The sequence below is a fragment of the Lineus longissimus genome, chromosome 12 (genome assembly GCF_910592395.1).
Source record: "Lineus longissimus chromosome 12, tnLinLong1.2, whole genome shotgun sequence".
NCBI lineage: Eukaryota > Metazoa > Nemertea > Pilidiophora > Heteronemertea > Lineidae > Lineus > Lineus longissimus.
This window is the reverse complement of record NC_088319.1, coordinates 5,439,671-5,459,340: the sequence shown is the minus strand read 5'-3', so window position 1 is coordinate 5,459,340 and position 19,670 is coordinate 5,439,671. Positions and strand designations below refer to the sequence as shown.

At 42.3% G+C, this 19,670-nt stretch overlaps 2 protein-coding genes across 2 annotated transcripts; one reads left to right on the top strand and one right to left on the bottom strand.

Moving 5' to 3' along the window:
• Positions 1-7,939: 7,939 nt before the first annotated feature.
• On the bottom strand, positions 7,940-9,127 carry LOC135497246 (putative nuclease HARBI1). The gene is made up of 3 exons (XM_064787007.1): positions 9,073-9,127; positions 8,554-8,809; positions 7,940-8,276 (listed from the first exon to the last, which is right to left on the bottom strand). Exons 1-3 carry the CDS (start codon positions 9,125-9,127, stop codon positions 7,940-7,942), a joined length of 648 nt encoding a protein of 215 aa, XP_064643077.1.
• Positions 9,128-15,947: 6,820 nt separating this feature from the next.
• Positions 15,948-18,985, top strand: LOC135497184 (uncharacterized). The gene is made up of 5 exons (XM_064786931.1): positions 15,948-16,146; positions 16,805-16,914; positions 17,150-17,380; positions 17,699-17,883; positions 18,391-18,985. Exons 1-5 carry the CDS (start codon positions 16,120-16,122, stop codon positions 18,627-18,629), a joined length of 792 nt encoding a protein of 263 aa, XP_064643001.1. The 5' UTR covers positions 15,948-16,119; the 3' UTR covers positions 18,630-18,985.
• Positions 18,986-19,670: the final 685 nt, after the last annotated feature.

Here is a 19,670-nt window from a genome sequence, read left to right as displayed (position 1 = left end):
GCTTTTCTCAAGATGCAGTTCTTTGCCGGGGATAGGGCGAGTGATTTGGGAATTTTAAAAACACAGGAAGTTAAACGCTTACCCGATGGATCAGGTCTTGTAATCTCTCATTCCCATGGGAAATCGTTTTCGGTAAACAAAGTGAATACCTTCATTGTTAAAGAATGTCCAAATCATCTTATTTGCCCGGTAAAGGGAGTTCAGCAGTATATCTCCAAGGCACAAACCTGGGGGGTGGATCTTACGGTCGGATATTTATTCCGTCCAGTCTCAGAAGCCGGTGTAGTGTTGGATGCGCCTATTTCGTACAGTGCAATTTACGATAGATTAAAGATTTATCTAAATACATTGGGGATCAACCAGGGTGAGACCCCTCACGGCTTAAGAGCCGGCTGCTCCATTACTTTGCTTCTGTCGGGGGCAGCTTCAAGCCCGGCGGAAGTAATGTCTCATGTTGGTTGGTTCACAGAGGCATCAGCAGAGTACTACAGTCGGTCAGATATTTTGGTAAAAGCGGCTAATGTGTCCGAAGCCCTGGCTGACAGTTCTCGTCGGCCAGAAGCGGTTAAAACACTTTACAGTAAGTTTGGCGATGTTGATAATTTCCCAGCAGCGTTCCCTTGAGCAGATTTCGATGTATATTTTTATGCATTTTCGTATTGTAATTATTGCATGATTGTGTTGGTTAGAGTGTGGCCTCGCCTTTTCGCTACATGCATCATCATACTAAAACCATACCGTGTAATCTTCTGTGGAATTTAAAATACAGTGTTGAGTTCTTATAATAAAGCAATGTTAGAATTTAAGTTACAATTTCTCGTTACCTTATTTTCGAATTCCGGACTAATTAGTCCCTAATTAATAATTAATTATGGCGGATTAATTAGTTAATTTTGTTTAAGTATTGGGAAAGGAGTTATGAAGTAGGGCATGTTTCTCCGGGATGGTTGAGAGCCCGGGCGTGCGCGCCTGTACATTTTCACACCCCAACACTTAAATGTGAAGATCATACACAAGCCTGGAGACACTTTGGGTATGTGCAGATCCAAAGTGTATCCTGGCGGTGATTGAGCGAACTGTATTTCGTCTCGCATGGACACCCAGAAGGAAGACAGTTTGGCGTGTACAGGTTAATGTAAACCCTGTGTACGATGGCAGGCTCTGGAGCCACTGCAGTGGATTGGCTTTCCCCTCCCTCCCCGCCCTAGTATCCGGATTGCTTTAGAGCCGCGTATGTATCTTCGCGCCATTACATTTTCACACCCCAACACTTAAATGTGAAGATCATACACAAGCCTGGAGACACTTTGGGTATGTGCAACACTGATATGCTCATTTTGTGGTGATAATCATTGAGTTGAAAAAGGACCTCCTCTAAATTATCTCTGTATTCATACACCTTATTAGCTACTCTGTCAATATAAACTCAAATAGTAACCACAGGCTTGTCAAACTCATTTACTACTTCAATTCTTTCCACTTTCTTTATGCCATCAAGCTCCTCGGTCTCAAAGGCAAGCTTCTTATCTACAACTTTAGGGATTAGTCAGTGGTGGAAGAGGAGGTTGTACTTGTACCCCTAACTTATTCATTATTCTGTTAATCTAAATGTCTCTTAAGTCTTCCTGTGAGCTGCCATATTGCTGTATGAAACGTATTTATCACAAGTAGGACAGTGAACCTTTTGGTTTCTATCACTCATTATTCAGATTAAAAAGATTTATCAAATTTCACTCGACACTTTCTAGTTAATCTTTTTAAGTTATGTTACATCATCACGCTAATTGTAAGTAACAGGATAATGCATGCTAGATTATTCGGTTTTGTATTGGAATTAAGGCAACATTGATTTTGGCTCTTTTTTCTATGACAAATCGTAGATATTCGTAGATTGCATTATCCTATTACTCATCTTACAAGATATCATGGGTTTCACTAGCTTTTCCAAGTCTACTCTCCCAGTTGGAGAAACGAGGGTGTACATAAGAATGGTTACAGGAAAATTCGTCCCCGGATAATTTGTCCCCAGAAAATTTTACAAAGTTGAAAGTTTCTGACTTTACTTTCTGAGACTTCTTAAGTCTTGTCGAATGGACTGTAGTAATAACTTACTACATGTATTTTCGATTTTTCTCATTCAGTGTAACATCTCTCTTTACTACCCTACTAGCTAGTTACCTACCCCACTATTTTCAAATTAGGTAGAGATAGGCAGGCGAAATATTTTATTGAAGAATTTAGAGCTTTTCTTTCATTCTGACCAGTAAAAATACTTATTTAAAAAAAAAGAAATTATTTCGCCTGCCTACCTCTACCGACTATGAAAATAGTGGAGTAGGTTACTAGCTAGTAGGGTAGTGAAGAGAGATATAACACTGAATGAGAAAAGTCGGAAAAAGTAGTAAGTACTAGTTATTACTAGAAAGTAATGTCAGAAACTTTCAACTTTTGTTAAATTTTCCAGGGGACGAATTATCTTCGGGGACGAATTTTCCAGGGACAAATTATCCTCGGGGACGAATTTTCCTAAGCGATGAATTTTCCAGAGACAAATTATCCTCGGGGACGAATTATCCAGGGACGTATTTTCCTCGAGGACGAATTTTCTGGGGCAAATTTTCCTAGGGGACGAATTTTCCGGGGACAAATTTCCAGGGACGAATTTTCCTAGGTCTGCGCTTGCGACTTAGTAGTTCAGATTAACTACATCTGGGATGTACCGAGTACCAATAACTCGGCTGGTCTATTGAACTAGGATGTACAAAAATGCACTCCCCATACAATAGGTCCTTGTTGGTACATGAACATGCAGTCCAGTATCACAAGATTAGAGAGTGTATTAGATGAAGCAGTGCAATGAATATAGTGTGCCTCGGACACATTTTCCCAGCCATCAATCAATGATATTATATAATTTGACAGTGGTGGTTATGTATGCTGTCTGTAATCTTGTTAAACTGCTGATCAACCCTTTAAATAAAATGCAACAAAACACAATTTGGAAAATATTTGTTTTATTCAAACCTCAACAGAGCAATATTGGAAGTGGAAGAAATTCGTATAACTGAGTTACAATGGTTTCCGTACATTTGGCTTCATACCGTTCTCCTCTAGACATTGACCACTTCGTCAGAGCAACGTCCAAAGATGACGACAGTTTACATCTTGTTTAGCCACCAACACCACTTGTAAGTCCAGTGATACCAATCCCAAAGGATAATAAAAACAAGAGGCCCAAGGGCCTGGCGCTCAGCTGAGTTAATATCATTAATATCTTCCCGGTGTTTAGTTCATTATGCATGAAAATGGCATGCTCCATGGTATTTGATATCCTTTTGCGTTCACTACGGTACCAATGTTTTTGGTTGACATAATTATGCCACTGTTCATTCCTCAATCCTGACCATAATTCGGGTGAAATCATCGTATGAAAATATTTACCGAAACATGAAGTTTATGCCATGAATGAGGATACTCATTGTCATAGCCTCGTTTACAAGTACGAAGTATTTTCCCGCGAATATTCAAAACTGCTTGGCTCCTTGCCAGTTAAATAACATGTGACTATACACAAAATAGAAAACTTTGATGGAAATTGTAAATCATTTTTTTATCTATCAGGGGAAACAAGCTGATGATGATCAAATAAATCATTCATGAGAAATCGTTTTGTTGCTGAAGCTTGCATGACGAAGTTAATGCTAAACCTTTTCTTGTGCTCTACTGCGCCACCGTAGTTTTCTATTTAGACCAGCGATGACGTCATTTCTGGTGATTCCCTACGTTGTCCAATGAGCGCTTTTTAAAATGTGCCATTTGGTATTGTACAGTATGCAATGTATTTTTTCAGCGCTGCCAGTTGCCGAACAGAATGCCGTAGCTCCCTCAATTTCCAATCAATTTTTATGGGAGTGACATTATTGTATTGCTTAGAATGTCTACTTTTTAGCTCACCTCTTAGCAGAGGTGAGCTTATCCCATACCGTGGCGTCCGTCGTCCGTCGTCGTCGTCGTCGTCGTCGTCGTCGTCGTCGTCGTCGTCGTCGTCGTCGTCGTCGTCCGTCGTCCGTTAGCAGGGCACGTTTCGTAACTGTTAGAGCTATTGAGTTGAAACTTGGTACACATGTACCCTTATGTAATGACACCTTGGAGACCAAGTTTCGGTCCGATTCGTTTCATGGTTTGGCCACCAGGGGGCCAAACGTTAAAAGTGAAAATATGCAATATCTCCCTTAATAGTAGTCGGGAAATTTTGAAAAAAATATGGTAGGTACTTCTAGCAAAGGTGCATCATATAGCCTCCGGGTTTTTGATTTGACCTCCTTTTCAAGGTCACAGAGGTCAAATGGTGTAAATTGGCCGTTAGGATGTAATGGTGGCACGTTTCCAAACTGCAATGACTATTGATACCAAATTTGGTACACATTTACCCCTTAGTCAGGTGATCTCAGGGACCGAAGTTTGGTCCAATATGATTCACCACTTGACCACCAGGGGGCAAAATCCAAAAACCTTAAAAATGTGATTATTCCTTAACTTCTTGCCCGATTGCCACCAATTTGATATCATGGGTACATCTAACCACCATACAGTATATGTCACACAGGTTTTTAATTTGACCTTCTTGTCAAGGTCACAGAGGTCAAATGGCGTAAATTCGCCGTCAGGCCGTAACTATGGCACGTTTCTTAACTGCAATGACTATTGATCACAAATTAAGTACACATGTACCCCTTGGTCAGGTGATCTTAGGTACCGAAGTTTGGTGCGATCTGATTTGCCGTTTGGCCTCCAGGGAGGGGACCAAATCCTAAATTCTTCAAAATGCCATTATTCTTAGTAATGACTTGCCCGATTGGCACCAATTTTATATCATAGGTACATCTAATTCTAACAACCATTCAATGTGTCACCCGGGTCTTCTTTGATTTGACCTACTTTTCAAGGTCACAGAGGTCGAATGTACTGTAAATTTGCCATTTTTGGGAAATTGTAATTGCTTGGACCTACATCAAACCTAACACTACATGACACAATACCATGCTCTTTATACATCTTTCCTCCACATGAGGTGAGCACAATGGCCCTGGCCATTTCATTACTCATGAAAGAATCGTAGAACTAAAACATAATAGGCGAACAGAATCATGCCGATTCACTGCACATACTGTGGGAATTCTCCACTTCAAAATACATCGGCGATGTCATCGCGAACAGAGCATGCACTTCCGATATCGTTTTCACAGAAATGTGGCCAAATTTTCAAGAACTAATTTCTGAATTTAGTCCCTAAAGACCTTATGACTACCACTGAAACGAACTAGTGATAATATCGCCTACCAGACTACTTTTTAAGCAGAAAATTGGGTACTTGAGTGTCATTGAGCTCCAAGATTATTGCACATAGCGTAAACAACATGCCGCCATTTTGTCTCCGCTTCGGTATTTCGTACGCTGCTTATAATGCACCTTCTCAATTAAAACCAACATAATAAGGCCTTACATCGTTGACTGAATAGGAACACCACACAAAACACCATAAAGTGGGGGTACAATCGATTACGAAGCTGAAGTGAACAGTGATTTATTCCTGGAGCTGCTGCTTTTGTTGTGTAGCTGCCATGTTTTGAGAACTGGCAAATAGGAGACTTCATCGATGGCTGACATCATCGGGCGGGAATTTGAATCGGCAGAAATAATTAAAAGGCAGGTAGCGCCCTCTCCTGTTAAAATTTTGAACTTTTTCTCAATAAAATAGATTTTCAAGAATTTTATCTTAATATTAGAGCATATTTCGACTAATTCTGCTGCTCCTAGGCCGATATAGGCCAGTTTCCTTCATGCACTCTCGCTCGCAGGAAGTAGGTCGAATGGCGACAAATTTTGTTTTGAAAGTAGAGTTTGACCAGAAGTATCCAGAAATGCAAAATTGAAGTCTCCAGGTCTTACGGTTACAAAATGTGCACCATGGGTTTAACGGACGGATGGATGGACAGACGGACGCCACTGAACAACTTATTTGACAAGCTCGGCTGACTTAGTCAGCTGAGCTAAAAATCACTCAACTCTTTGGATAAGTATCACAAATATCACAACCGCCAGAGCAGACATACAATGTATGATAACAACAACAATGCTTTTGGGAGAAAGGGGATATAATTTCTGTCAACATGAAGAATTACATCAGAAAATCATATAATTGTTATCAAGACCAAGCTTTCCAGGATGATTAAACTTACAAATTGAAATATGCATTCATACATTCACATTAATTGTACATTTAACAATAGAAAATCTACCCAGTCAGACCAGTGCAAGTACAACAGAACCATGGTTTTGAATGATCCTTTTAAATGCTCCCCCTTTGCTACAGAGGGCTGCTCTGTCATGTTAGCCTTCTTAAACTTAGTCCATGCCTTATACCATGCACAAACTACGGTTGGCGATAGGTACCACCATTTTGGCTAGAACCTGAAATCCAAAATCAACTAGATTTCCTTCAAAATGAAGTGAATGCCAATTTAAAACCTGGGCGGCTGTTCTCTAAAAGAACAGACTACCAGCCTTGAAATTGAGCAGCATCCCTCGCAAAATGCACCATGGCCAAATACACTCCGAAGTGGATGTCTTTGAAGTCAAGTTTTCAGGGTGTTGCTATGGTGTCAGCATCTGGCTAAGGACATCATTCTGACCCCAATTATAAGGGCTTGATGCGGACAGAATCGTCACTCTTTTGCTTTGGAGTCCAATTAAAATTTTAAAAACACCCTTTGACACCTTGATTCCTTCACTTCACAGACCCTGACTACTACAAACTTCAAATCCTTTTTATAATAAATGGTGGACTGAGCCGAAAGATCCTGGTAACCACCCAAACGGTAACGTAACCAGTTTATCAGGAATTTCCCGTAAAATGTAGGTAGAATAAAACGATCATATTTGAAACTTGGGAATTCTACCATCAGTTTGTCTCTTAGAGTGCGTTCGATTACTTGTCTAGGACATGTCCAAGTGTGGTAGTTTGCCGGAAGTCAGTAGTCGGACCTGGTCCATCATCGTTCGAAAAGTGGTGTTGGACATGTCTAGGGCATGCCCTTCTAACCCTCCTCGCTGATGGGGTTACTTGGGCAAGTGTCCCACAATGCATTGCAGCAACATGGCGTCGATGGCGAAGAAGCTGAAGGTTACGGGCGATAAATTCACCTTCGGAATCGATTTATACGATCCGCCCAGAGTGTATTGTTTGCTGTAGCAATTGAAACAAGGATGTTTTAGCAAAATTTAGTTTATAAATTGACAGTTCAATCAATTGAATTATTGTTAGCAGATCGATGATGTATTTTTTTACATATTGTACATTAGCCTACAACAAGTGAAAAGTCCAAGAGAAAAGAACCTGGAGTGTAAATAGATAACTTCGTCTCACAGGCATCATTGATGGGCACTGTGTCATTCCTCCCTGACGTAAGGAAGGAAAGGCCCAAAAATTGATTGCATTTCCGGTGATGCCTCTGTCAGCAGGTTCTTTCCTATGGGACCTCCTGGTACATGTTTATTTTTATACAACTTTTAATTGTTGATTGTTCTCAACAATATATTTTGTTACTTCGATTTTGTTGCAGAACAGTGTTCGTGTCCGTCATTGGATAACTTGTACTGGGAACATCTCAAAATTGAACTTATCTCAGAAAAGACAGAACTGTTGCATGCATTTCTTTTTAAAGAGGGACTATAGGGTTGCTGTGGGCATGGTGGGAGCTTGTAAAAGTCTTAGAGTGTTTAATTCGAAAAATCGCTTTTGAGGCTTTTTAAATGTCAGGCGAATCCACTTCTTGTTTGCGTCTTTTGGAAATTGTGTTTTTCCATTTCATGCATTGGAGAAGTTCTGTCTTTTTTCACATAAAACACTTGTGAGATGCATCCCAATCAGTAGTCACATTTAGTCTCTCCTGGCCAACAGCATTTCTAGTTCCCTACGTTTTTCAATTCCGCTGGTCCTGTGGTGGTGTGGCCTAGGCATAGCGGCATTCTCTTCATCTAATTGAAGTTCTTCTAGTGTATCGTCATTGCTCTTCAGACAAAGGTTGTGCATGACACATGCCGCCAAAATAGAGTGGCACAACAGTTCGAAGTCGGAACAATCAAAGTCCCTTAGCCTTCTGAATCGTCCTTTGAGTTGTCCAAAAGCTCTCTCAATGACGACCCTAGCAGAGTTATGTCTCTTGTTGTACCTCTTTTGATCCCTTGTGATATTCCTTATAATCTTTATATATATCCTCACAAATATAAATTTTTATAAATGTAGTCAATTATTTTCAAATCTGGATTTTATTTCTATTATGAGTAGTACTGACAACAAGATTATTTTAGATACCGCTATTTTTATCTCGAAAGCCTTTGAAGAAAGACAAACAGCTCTTCAGGGGCACTAATTAATAAGTCATTGTGGTCTTATTTTAATTACCATATACATGTAACTTTCTTTTAAAAATATTTTTGTATGTGTTGTATTTGTATATATTTGTACTGCCATACTGTCTTATCCTTTGATACTTGTGCAATAAATTGAATTGAATTGAATTGAATTGAATATATGGGGTCATAAGCCATGGTTGTATCGGGTACGCCGAGTCTCCCAGGAGGAATTCATCCGTTTCAAACTTGGCTGCAGCCTCTTGGAACACTGAGGAGTTATTGAAAACACGGGCATCATGTGTGCACCCTGGCCAGCCAGTATAGACGTGGGTGAAGGCCAGGGCATCGTCACAGACACCCTGTAGCACAACCGAGTGGAATTTCTTACGGTTTACTTATGAATTGGGATTCTTCGTGGGGGCTTTGATTTTTATGTGACACCCATCTATTGCCCCAATGGCCCCTGGAAAGTGACTGTACTTTTCGAATCCTTCAGAAATGTTCACTCTGTTCTCGTGACTTGGCCAGGATATTAGTTTCTTCATGAGGTTGTTCACAACGGCTTTGCAAACTCTGCGACAGATGCAGTGTGTTGTTGACCTCGAAATCCCGAAGCGATCAGAAATTGATCTAAACGAGTCGGGTGACCCAAGGTACCAGAGGAACACCAAGGCTTGCTTGTCGAGTTCAACTGGAGGACGACCAAACCCATGTTGTCCCAGGGCCATCTCTGGACACGGTTGTAGTTCCCCCAATTAGACCTCAAATGTCGTCCTGGAGAGCCGAAAATGCGATCGGAAATCATCTAGAGACTGAAGTGGGACCGTCACCTCAGCATAGTTCTCAGTCCTTGGGACTTTGGCACGTCTTTCTTCAGGGAGGTGTCTCTCTAACGATAGGCCTGCTGTCTCAAGGCTCTCACTGACAAACCTATTCTGTATTATTTGGGTATTTCCCCGGAAAAGGGCTATAGACATGGCCACCATCGCCCTTTTGCGGTTCGCCTCCATCATGTCCATTTAGGACAACCAGGACAATGCAGGAGAGCAGGACAGACGTTTAGTTACAAAAGAAGACCATAGACGGCGACCATGAAGCGCCCGGCTACGCCATGACACTTTGCCCTACAGAAATCTCACATGCGTTCGTTTAGTGACTCATGTCTTGGGAGCCCCAGATCGAGGTCGGACATGTCCTAGACAAGTAATCGAACGCACTCTTACAAGTTCAGTTGATCTACGGCAGCAGGTGTCCTGGATACCTCGTATCCAGGACGCTTGTACGAAAGCCCAAAAGGCTCATTCCAAATTCCAAATTCCAAATTCGAGATTCGAGATTCCAAATTCGAGATTCCAAATTCTAAATTTTTTTGACCAATAGGAATAGACTTTACATTAGGTACTGTGTTCACCAATCAGACAGGGTTTTACTCATTTACTATGCCAGCAGTGAAAATGGCTGAAATATTTCGTTGATGTTGATGTACATATCATGTTGCCGATTTCATCACTCTGAAAACGGCCCGGACAACTGCTTGGAAAATAGTGGAAGATTCTGTAGCATAAACTTTGAATGTTTCTTTGAAGTTTCCATTCTGAACTGATTCACATTTTATAAGCGCGCAGCAGAAAAGCCGAAGGCTTTTCTGCGAAGCGCTACTATGGTTAACGTGCATACGACGTATCCAATGTAAACAATGTTTCTCAAGTCCATGGATTCGTTTCAAATGGCTTAAATTGGACTTAAAATGGCCGCCAGAAGAGATAAACGCGCGAATGAAGCAACTCGACTATTCTGAGCTCCGAGAGAGAACCACACGATTATTCTCACTGTAATCAAACTTCAATTTCTGGGGGTTTGCCCCCCTGACATATGTGTTTTGATTTTTGATACTTTAGTGATAATATCCAAAAGATGCTTAAAATGGATATAATCCCGAAATAATGAAGCAAATGACGGGCAGGCGTTCGAGAAAAAAAATTTTATTTTGAGATTTCAATAAACCTTTTGAACGAATTCCACATGGGCCGTGGTGAAATCCGAAGACACCTTAAGGAGGAATGTATGTTTTTATGGGGTACCATTAGTTTTGCAGATCTTCTGGTTTTTTCTAAAGAATAATCAATATTCGCTAGCAGGCTTTTTATGCTCCCAGGTATGAAGAGGGTTCTATGTTCTTCAGGTTCTTTGTTCATCAGTCTGGTGTTCCTCAAGAGTCAAGTGTCTTCAAGTCTCTTGGCCTACAAAAACCCTTTCCAACCAATTTTTTATGCATTAACCATTCGGCAACATGTTGGTGGGGGAAAAACCTGATCCCTGACCCCTTGAATTGGTTGCCCAGGTACGACCACAAGCAATTGTCTCAAGGAAGCCACCAGTACGACCTCTTGGGAGTCTTGCCAATATCATGCCAGTGAAAAGGAAGGGTAATGATGGTTGAGGGTTGCAGTTAGGGTACCATCAAAGGAGTACCTCTTCCTCGCTCTGGGTTAAACGTGTCAAAGGACTGCACCATCATGAAGGTTTGGGGGTTCCACTCGAGCGTCCCAGGGTAAGCAGCTCGAAAGGACTTATTGAGAGGCCAATAGGGGGTTTGAGGGGCCTTCCCCCCAATGCACTGGCTAAAACATGTCAGAAGGACGGGGGTTGGGGGGGAGGGGCTCTCCATGGCGACAGTTGCGCGAGTTCAATAGAGCTTGCACTTTGCATTAGAATCTGCCAGAGTCCCAGAATAGTCTGGACACCTTTCGGGGGGGGGACATTTTCCATTTCTTTGCCGGCTATTATGACGATGGAGTTGAGTTACTGCTAATGCGATACACGGAGAAAAATGTCTATCAAAACAAAAAATTGGCGGAAGGAACTATAGCAGGGTCCCAACCAGGGGGTTTGGGGGGTTTCCCCCCAACCTAAAGGCGCTGCGCGCTTACTAGGGCACTGCACTGATAATATTAGGGTACATGCCCATATACATGTAGGAGTGAGTGTGCATGGTGTGCAAAAGTGCACCCGATTCATCAACACCGGGTAATGTACATGTGTACATTAAAACTGTACACTCTACATGTATACAATATCGTAATATCATGCGGAATGTGCCTCGAGGAATCACCTAAAAAAGACACTACAGTTAACTAGAATAGCCATAGTGGACGATAATTAGCAAGACCTCACAGATCTACAGGTATTGATGCATCATGCATTTTCTTACAGTGCTAAAAAAATTGCCGTGTAATTATTTACTTTGTTTATACTTCACTCTATTCGCCGTTTTGTTTTTATTTCAGAGATATGGTTCTCCCGCCCTACACTCCTGCCCTGTTATGCGGTAATGAATCAAGAGAGAAGCTGATAGTAAGGTACTTTCACCAGGGATACACTCATCGAGAAATTCTCGTAACTCTGTTGACACGCCATGATGTCATACTCAGCCTTTTAAATCTAAAAAGGATATTGCGTAAGCTTGGGCTCAGGCGTCACCGTGATGGTAACAGGAGCTTGCCAATGCATGATATAGGTGATGCCATTGTGGTGATCTGCTGGACCAGTTTCAGTGCGCAGAGTTTCGGCCAGGCAGCGTCACTAGCGATGGTCCAGCGGAACACCGTGTCATCTCCGGAAGCTGAGTAGTGAGACAAGCGAGCAAGTGCTGTGGCGAGCCGGCAAGTTATGTGACAGAATTATGGTGAATAAAGAGAGTATAATGGAGGTAAGCCTTCAGTGTCGTATTTAATGAAGCACGGAAGACAAGAACTTCACATTGGTGACAGCTTTTTCGGATGTTCGATGCCTTATGCCCCGAAAATTGCTAGTTTGTTAGAAGAAACACGCTACCCGCTAAATTGTGTATAGTGTCGAGCAACGCAAAATCTAGCCACGAGGTTCGTGTCCCTGTCACGTTGGAATTCGGCACTTTTTCGCCGGATTTGTTACCTGTAAAGGCCTGAATCGTAATTGCTGAAGTATTTGGAAGGTGTTATGCCCGGATTTATAACGACACACCTGTTAGGCCTGCGATTTTCAATTTCCTTAACGGTCTCGCGCATTGCACTACACTGATGCACTCATTTTTGTGTGTTGGAGAGGGATTGTGCTAATGCTCTATATATGCTTGATCCCTGGTATCATGATCTGTAGTACATTTCTCCAGTCAGTGTATCATGTGTATTGTGATGAATAATGAGTAGGGTCATGCTAATGCTCTATTTTGCATGAACTCTTGTCCGCGCTCTGTAGAAAAATTTTCTGTGTTTGTTCAGTTGTTGATGAAATAAAGTGTAAATTAATTTGTATGTCATTAAGAGATTTGACTGGTTGGGAAATAAAGTGAACCTAGTGTGCAATTTGTGCAGGAAATACTGATAAGATTACCTATACAGAAGATTGCTAATTATTGTGACAGGTGTGTGTGTACTGTAATTGTGTCAGTGGCATTGAAAAGAAATAAATTGACCAAAAGCCAAGTAGTATACAAGGATATACTGGAGCCTGTGGTATACTGAATATAATTGGTGTTGAATATTGGAGTCCTTATGACCAGCAGGACTGGGCAAGTGCAAAGTGCACCACCAGGGATGCCAACCACTGTTGCAAGCAGCACCCCTCGACCTCAGTTGACCCCACCTGGACCAATGGTGAATCAAAGTGGAGGGGACGCGGGACTTATGTCGTCCTTCTTGGATTCTTTCACGTACTTAGTTGATACGTTGAAGCAGGGGACCCCTGTGTCGCGATCTCAACCAGCAGCCAAAGCACAGGCCCCCAAGAATTTCATGGTAAATCAAAATTTCCTGATTTGGTTGGAGAGGTTCAAGACCTTCGCTGATCTGACTAAAATCAAAGTTGAGGACTGGAGGCAGCAACTACTTTCAAGGCTAGATCACCAGGCCTATGTTGCGGTGGCAAATCTGCATCTATCACCCACATTGCCTTTTGAAGACTTTTGCGCTGCCCTTGAGCGCCGTTTCCACAACACCACAAGAGAGGACTAGAAGTTGCAGCTTCGAGCTCGTACCCAGGGTGGTTCAGAAACCTATGAAACTTTCTCAGATGCCCTTTTGGAACTAGCCCTGAATGCCCACCCGGATAGTGGTTGGAAATTGCAGCGGGAAATGGCCCTTGATCAATTCCTTTTGGGAGTGAAAGCAGCGGAACAAGTGAAACAACAGCTACTTATGAGCTCGCCGACAACCCTTGAGGAGGCCATCAGGAAGATTCGCCAGCTTGAATCGGCTCAACTTCTTTTGAAACAGGGAGGGCGACACCAGGAGAATATCAAGACATCAAGTGGCACAGTCAGGCCTAAGGTAGCCAGTGCAACCACCGGGGCTGCCTCGGCTACTGCTGGGTCGTCTGAAATGAGTCAGGTCCTGGATCTTCTACAGAAAATGGACACCCGAATTAGCAAGTTAGAAAAGTCCGGTGATTCTGAAGGTGGACGTGAGCCAGGGGTCTGCTGGAATTGTAGGCAGGCGGGACAACGGGCTAGTCGGTGCCCAAGCATCAAGTGTTATACTTGCGAAGGGACAGGGCATATGTCTAAATTTTGCCCCAAGAAGGACCAGGGAAACTCGAAGGCGAGGTCGTCGCGGGGCGGACAGACCTCCAACAACCGTCAGTAGCTCCAGCTTCAGTTTGGCAGGGGGATGTCCAACCAGGTTTCTGGGGTTTTGCTCTTAATACCACGGAGACAGGCTCTGCTCTAGACCTGCCCAGTTTTTATTACATTCCCCAGCCTGCTGAGCCAATTCTAGTTACTGTGAGTGAGGGGGTTCCCCCAAGGCCCCGCTGGATGATAACAATTTTGGTAAGGGAGGGGAGAGTACTGGAGATTCTGCTCTAGTTATCTCTGGTACTCAGTCGGGCACCGCTCTGGACAAGCCCGAGGAGGTAACATCACCTTCAAAGTGGATCCCTAACCTTGGTGCAACCGTGTTCAAGCTGTCTTCCAAGAGTACTGGAGACTCTGCTCTAGTTATTTCCAAGGCTCAGTCAGACACTGCTCTGGATAAGCCTGAGGAGGGAACAACATCACCTTCGAAGCCGACGCCTAACCTAACCATAGCTGAGTCAAACCCGACTGAAATTCTATCTATTGGTCAAATCGAATTCAAAGACAGCAGTCTTTATGTGAGTGGTGAAGTCGACAACACACCCACCACTATGTTGCTTGATACAGGTGCTGCTCTCACGCTAGCCAGCAGCACATTGTGGGGAAAGTGTCCAGGATCGCGTCAAGAACTACAGAAAGTGGACGGGAGTTTGCAGTCTGCCACTGGCGCGGAATCATCCGGGGTCAAACAACAGTTTTGCTCACTACCGCCAACTGGTGATATAAATCGACACTAATCTATTTTATATCAAAACTTCTGTATCATGAATACCTTTTCAACTTTATTTCAAGCTTTTATCTGCTGGAATAGAGCGTCAAAAAATAGTTTTTTCATTTACGCATTTTGCCCCCTGGGAAGCTGAATTTGAGTCGAATCGCCCAAATTTTTTTCTGTAAGCAACATTTTCTGCGGTGTTTATAAGCAAGACTAGATTTGAAGTGCCTCGGTTGTATGATTACAAAATGCCCAACTTTGTCTACAGATGGCTAGATGGATGGAAGGATGGCAGGATGGATGGAAGGACGGACACCAATCGAATAGCTATTTGACTAGCTCCGCTGACTTTGTCAGCTGAGCTAAAAAGGAAGTGGCGGCGGCTATAGCACAAGAGATTACACATGAACATTTGAAGTTGTTAAAAACTAGCACTGAGACAGCAAAAGTGCATGCAGTTCGTTCTAAACATCCCAAGAGACACTCTGGGAAACCAGGTTATAAAAGTGGTGGCACACAGTGGTGGCCAGCAGTACTGGTGCTCGTGATAAGAGAAAGGTGCAAGATCAGCGGAACAAAAGTGACGTGAAAATATGGGGAGATAGTTTAAGGGAGAGTGCTGGGAAAGTCTAAGAGAGAAGTTACAGAGAATTTAAAAGAGAGGTTTTGGAGAAGTTAAAAGATGTACAGAGAGGGGAATGAACAAAACAGTGAAGTTACCAACAGAGAAGTGTAGCTAGATCAGAGAAGAAAATGACCTAAGTCAAGAGAAGGTAAAGGGGAGCTTATAAGGTGTCATAGGCTGAGTGTGGAAGCACATGTTGTATTGTCAGTCATTTCATAATGTTCTTAGGCAGGTATTATTGTATGTATTGAGGACCAGTAGTGGAAGTGATAGTAATAAACTTTATACGTAAGACTTTGTCTTTTCGTCACTTTATTGTTGAGGTTATGATTCAAAAATCAGTATCAGAGTCACTTAGTCCCTACACTATCATAATAATTGAAATATCTGTGTTGACAGAATTAAATCCTCATCTAATGGACAGTGTACAGTAACAGTTCGAGAATCGTGTGCTGTGTTTGGTGGGGTGCAGGAGATTTCCATCAGTTGCCACCTGTTACTGTTGATGTTTTGAATACTTCTGTATTACGTCATTTCCTTTTATATGTCATCACGTCGCCGTCTTTGTTGTTATTAGGGAACTTTCGCCACGCCGTCCGAGATCCAAATCTCCGAGAACGGGCCAAAAATGTGAATGACGTCATCAGTATTTGGGTATCAGATTGCGATCCCGAAACCGGATGCCGTGAATCAGGCGATATATCTCGAGTGGCTTTTCCGGGAACGGCTGCGCGGCTATCAAAAATTATTCAAATGGCAAACCTGTGGGATACTCTCGCGGTATGTACAAAATGAGGACGAATATGGGTGCAAAACATTCTTGAGTTGATAGTGAAGCCATCCTGCACGATTTTAATTTGTTTTTCATGCTGTAAACATGGTAAAACAGTGCCAATTCTAAGGCGCAGAAATGTAGGCCTACATCAGCAGTGTACATTAACATGTAAATGTACTGTGTGTCAGAACCGTAGGCCTAATAATGTATGTAGGGATGGCTCTCTCATCTCTTGTCTGATGAATGAATGATAGGCCTTTTCGTCAAGGGCTCCCGAAGGGCTTAATCCCATTGTTCCGTAGGCCAACAATGGGGCTCTGTCCGAGGCTCGAACAATGGGATGAAGCCCTCTGCCTGAGTCTGGGAGCCCCTTGTCGAAAAGGCCCTATACATTGACCGGCCTGATTGACTGAGTCAGTGATTGATTCTTCATTCAGGGCATGTAACATGGCTACTGACACCCCTGGCCAATGTTTGACTGGAGGCGGCCTTTACTAGTTAGAATCTTTGGAAGGCGACTTGTCAGACTCGCCTCTGAAGGCATTCGAAGGCCCCTAAGGTCAACGAATAAAAGAGTGGCCTCTTAGTCACCTGTCTTTGATACTGGTTGGTAGGCTAGCTACTGGTCCTAATTTTTTTTTCATTGTCACTTTCACGTTTCAGGAGATGAGGTTTGAACCTGGCAGTGGTGATGAGGAAACTGGTCCCGGACCCAATGATGGCGGCAGTGGGGATGCACCACCAAAAAACCCCAAAAGTACAGGCAAGGCAGGGTATGTATCCATGCTTTCTCCATGAAGGCCTGTGGGCCAGCCCTGTAGATGTTCGCCATAAACCCATAATTGTTGAAAATTCAGGGTGGGTATGCACAGATTCAGAAGACGTTTTTTGAAGGAACCCCCTCTTGATCCTCCCAGATCCCTCAAAATGGCAAACTATAATAATCATAGTACTTTGATCTGGTAACTAATCATCTGCTAATGTACAATTCTTTTCTGCTTTTTCTAGGGCCAAGACGATAAGGTATAACCCGTCCTTCGATGTTACACTTCTGCGAGAAATCAGAGCTCGAAACCCATACGAAGATGCAGATAGATGGGCAGTAATAACCCAGAACTTCAATTCTGCTATGTTGAAGATAAAGCCCGGAGCTGTTCCGGTTAATGACCGATCGGTGAAGGAGAGGGTAGACCGATTAATTAACGCATTCAAAACACAGCAGATGGCTGCACTAAGAAAGTAAGTTTTGTTGCATTGATGTCTCGGACAAAATTCAGTGTTAATTTAATAATTATAAATTTTGAGACAAGATAAAAAAATAGTTTCTAGCAACTTAGATGTAGGCTTAGGGTAATTTTTACCTTGCCTTTTGACTTCCCTATGACCTATGAATTTACAATAACCTGCATATTTTCAAATTCTTTTCTCTTTGCTTCAATCCATGGGTCGTTGGTAGAATATCCCATCATTTTTAAGGTTTTCTTCAGTCCTCTGTGAACAGTAATAAAGTACTTTGATTTCCAAGCAAAAATGTTCATGCCAATTATACTCTTTCAGATCTGGCACTGCTGAGGAATATGAAGAGCGGGAAATCCTCCTTCAAGAGATCCTCACCATGAAGTCTGATTCCCATGAAAGAAAGAAGACCGCATCAACCAGTTCAAACAAAAACGACAAGAGATTGATTGAAGCGGGGACTGAAATAAGGAAACGCGCGATGGAAACCCTGATTGGTGATAAAGGTAAGAATACGTACTGAAACAAATTTCTGATTTTTGTCCACTTGATCCCATAAATTTAGGTGGCAAAAATCTGATGTGGCCCTGGATAATTGCTACCCATTTCCCTCAAAAAGATATCACTGAGAAAAGACTGTCCTTCAGTTGGGGGGGGGGGGGGGGGGTGATGTCATTAGGGGGGCATAGAATGTCTAGGAGGGGCAAATGTCAGGGGTGAGGGAGGGAAACTCATGATTCCCATTCACATGCTTTGGTCCCATTTCTCTCCAAAGGGAGGGTTAATACACTAGCTAGGCCTAAGTCGAACCTGTTGGGATCAGAGATTTTTCTTCGACTTTTAAGACAAGGTTCAACTAAGGTGAGGATTATTAAAAAGAAAAGCATAAGTCAGAATTCGACTTATGCAAGACTGACTTGGGCAAGTTTGACTGTGATTCTGCAATTGAGGTTTCATTTGACTACTGCATGTTTTAGTAACCTCCATAGTTATACTTCTCTTTTACATTGCAGATGAAAACAAGGCTCCTTCCAACACCCCAAGAAAGAAAAAGAAAGAGGTGATGACTGACTACACTAAAATGAAACAGGAGGAAATTAACCTAAAAAATGAAGAACTGGCATTCAAACGGGAACAATTTGAACTTGAAAAAGAGGAGAGGCGCCATAGAATGGAATTAGAAAAGACAAAAGAACAACAGTTTTCAGCAATATTTCAACAATTTATTGAGAGTCAACAACTCAAGAAATAGACTTTGAAATTATCAGTACGTCTACTGTAGAATCCCCTCTGTCTCGACACTTCTGTGGTGACTTGAATAAATGAATGAATGGTTTTCCCCCGTGTTTTCCTAGCATATTTTTGGGGGGGGTATTCCCATTGTTTCTCTACGCACAAAATGAAATATATCGATGTTTAAAACCGGCTTCTGTGAGGTGTTTGAGAAACAAGGGTCAAGATTGGAAGTGTCGAGACAGAGAGGATTTTACAGTATGTTATTCATGTCAAAGTATTGTGTGCGAGTTAAGTTAGTATTTGATTGTTTTTTAAAAGATGTTGCAATGTTACAGAGTTTATTGATATAGAAATAAATGTTGGTTATTTTGATTTAATATCTTTGTATCAATTCAATTTTATGCCTTAGGCTACATCTGTGAAGAAAGAGCGTATACATCTGAGATCACAACCTATCACGATGCTCTGCAATGCTGGATTAAGCTTTTGTGTGAGAGAAGGCCATCCCCTGGAAGCCATTCAATTCACCCAGGCAATTATCAGGATTTCAAGAATGGACTTGTTAGCATGGTTAGCTTACAGGGATGAGTGCCAGTCAGATGTTACTCCCAGCTACCATGGCTTCATTATGGTAACCCCACTCCACCCCAACCCCCTGGGAATCGGCAAACATTGGCCTCGCATTCGATTTATTATGGTATATTGGAAAAGAATGCATACTAAAGTAAACCGTTTCATGGAGACACTGCTGCAAAGTACTGTAGAATCCCCTCTGTCTCAACACTTCTCGGTTTTGACTGGTCTGATCTTGAAGTAATTATATTGTCAATATAATTACTTCAAGGAAGATGAAAATAAAAATGTCGTTTCTCTTGATGGACTAAGACCATTCCCAACTTAACGTGGAAGAGAAACGAGTCATCTTCAGTTTTTTTTATATCTGGGGGGGGGGGGTCAAGCAGCAGCAAGTTCGAGAAGGTCCCAAAAAATACACAATTCCAGTCATTTGGGAAATAGCGATCGCGCTGCCATCTTGTGTTGCAGTCAAGAACAGCAA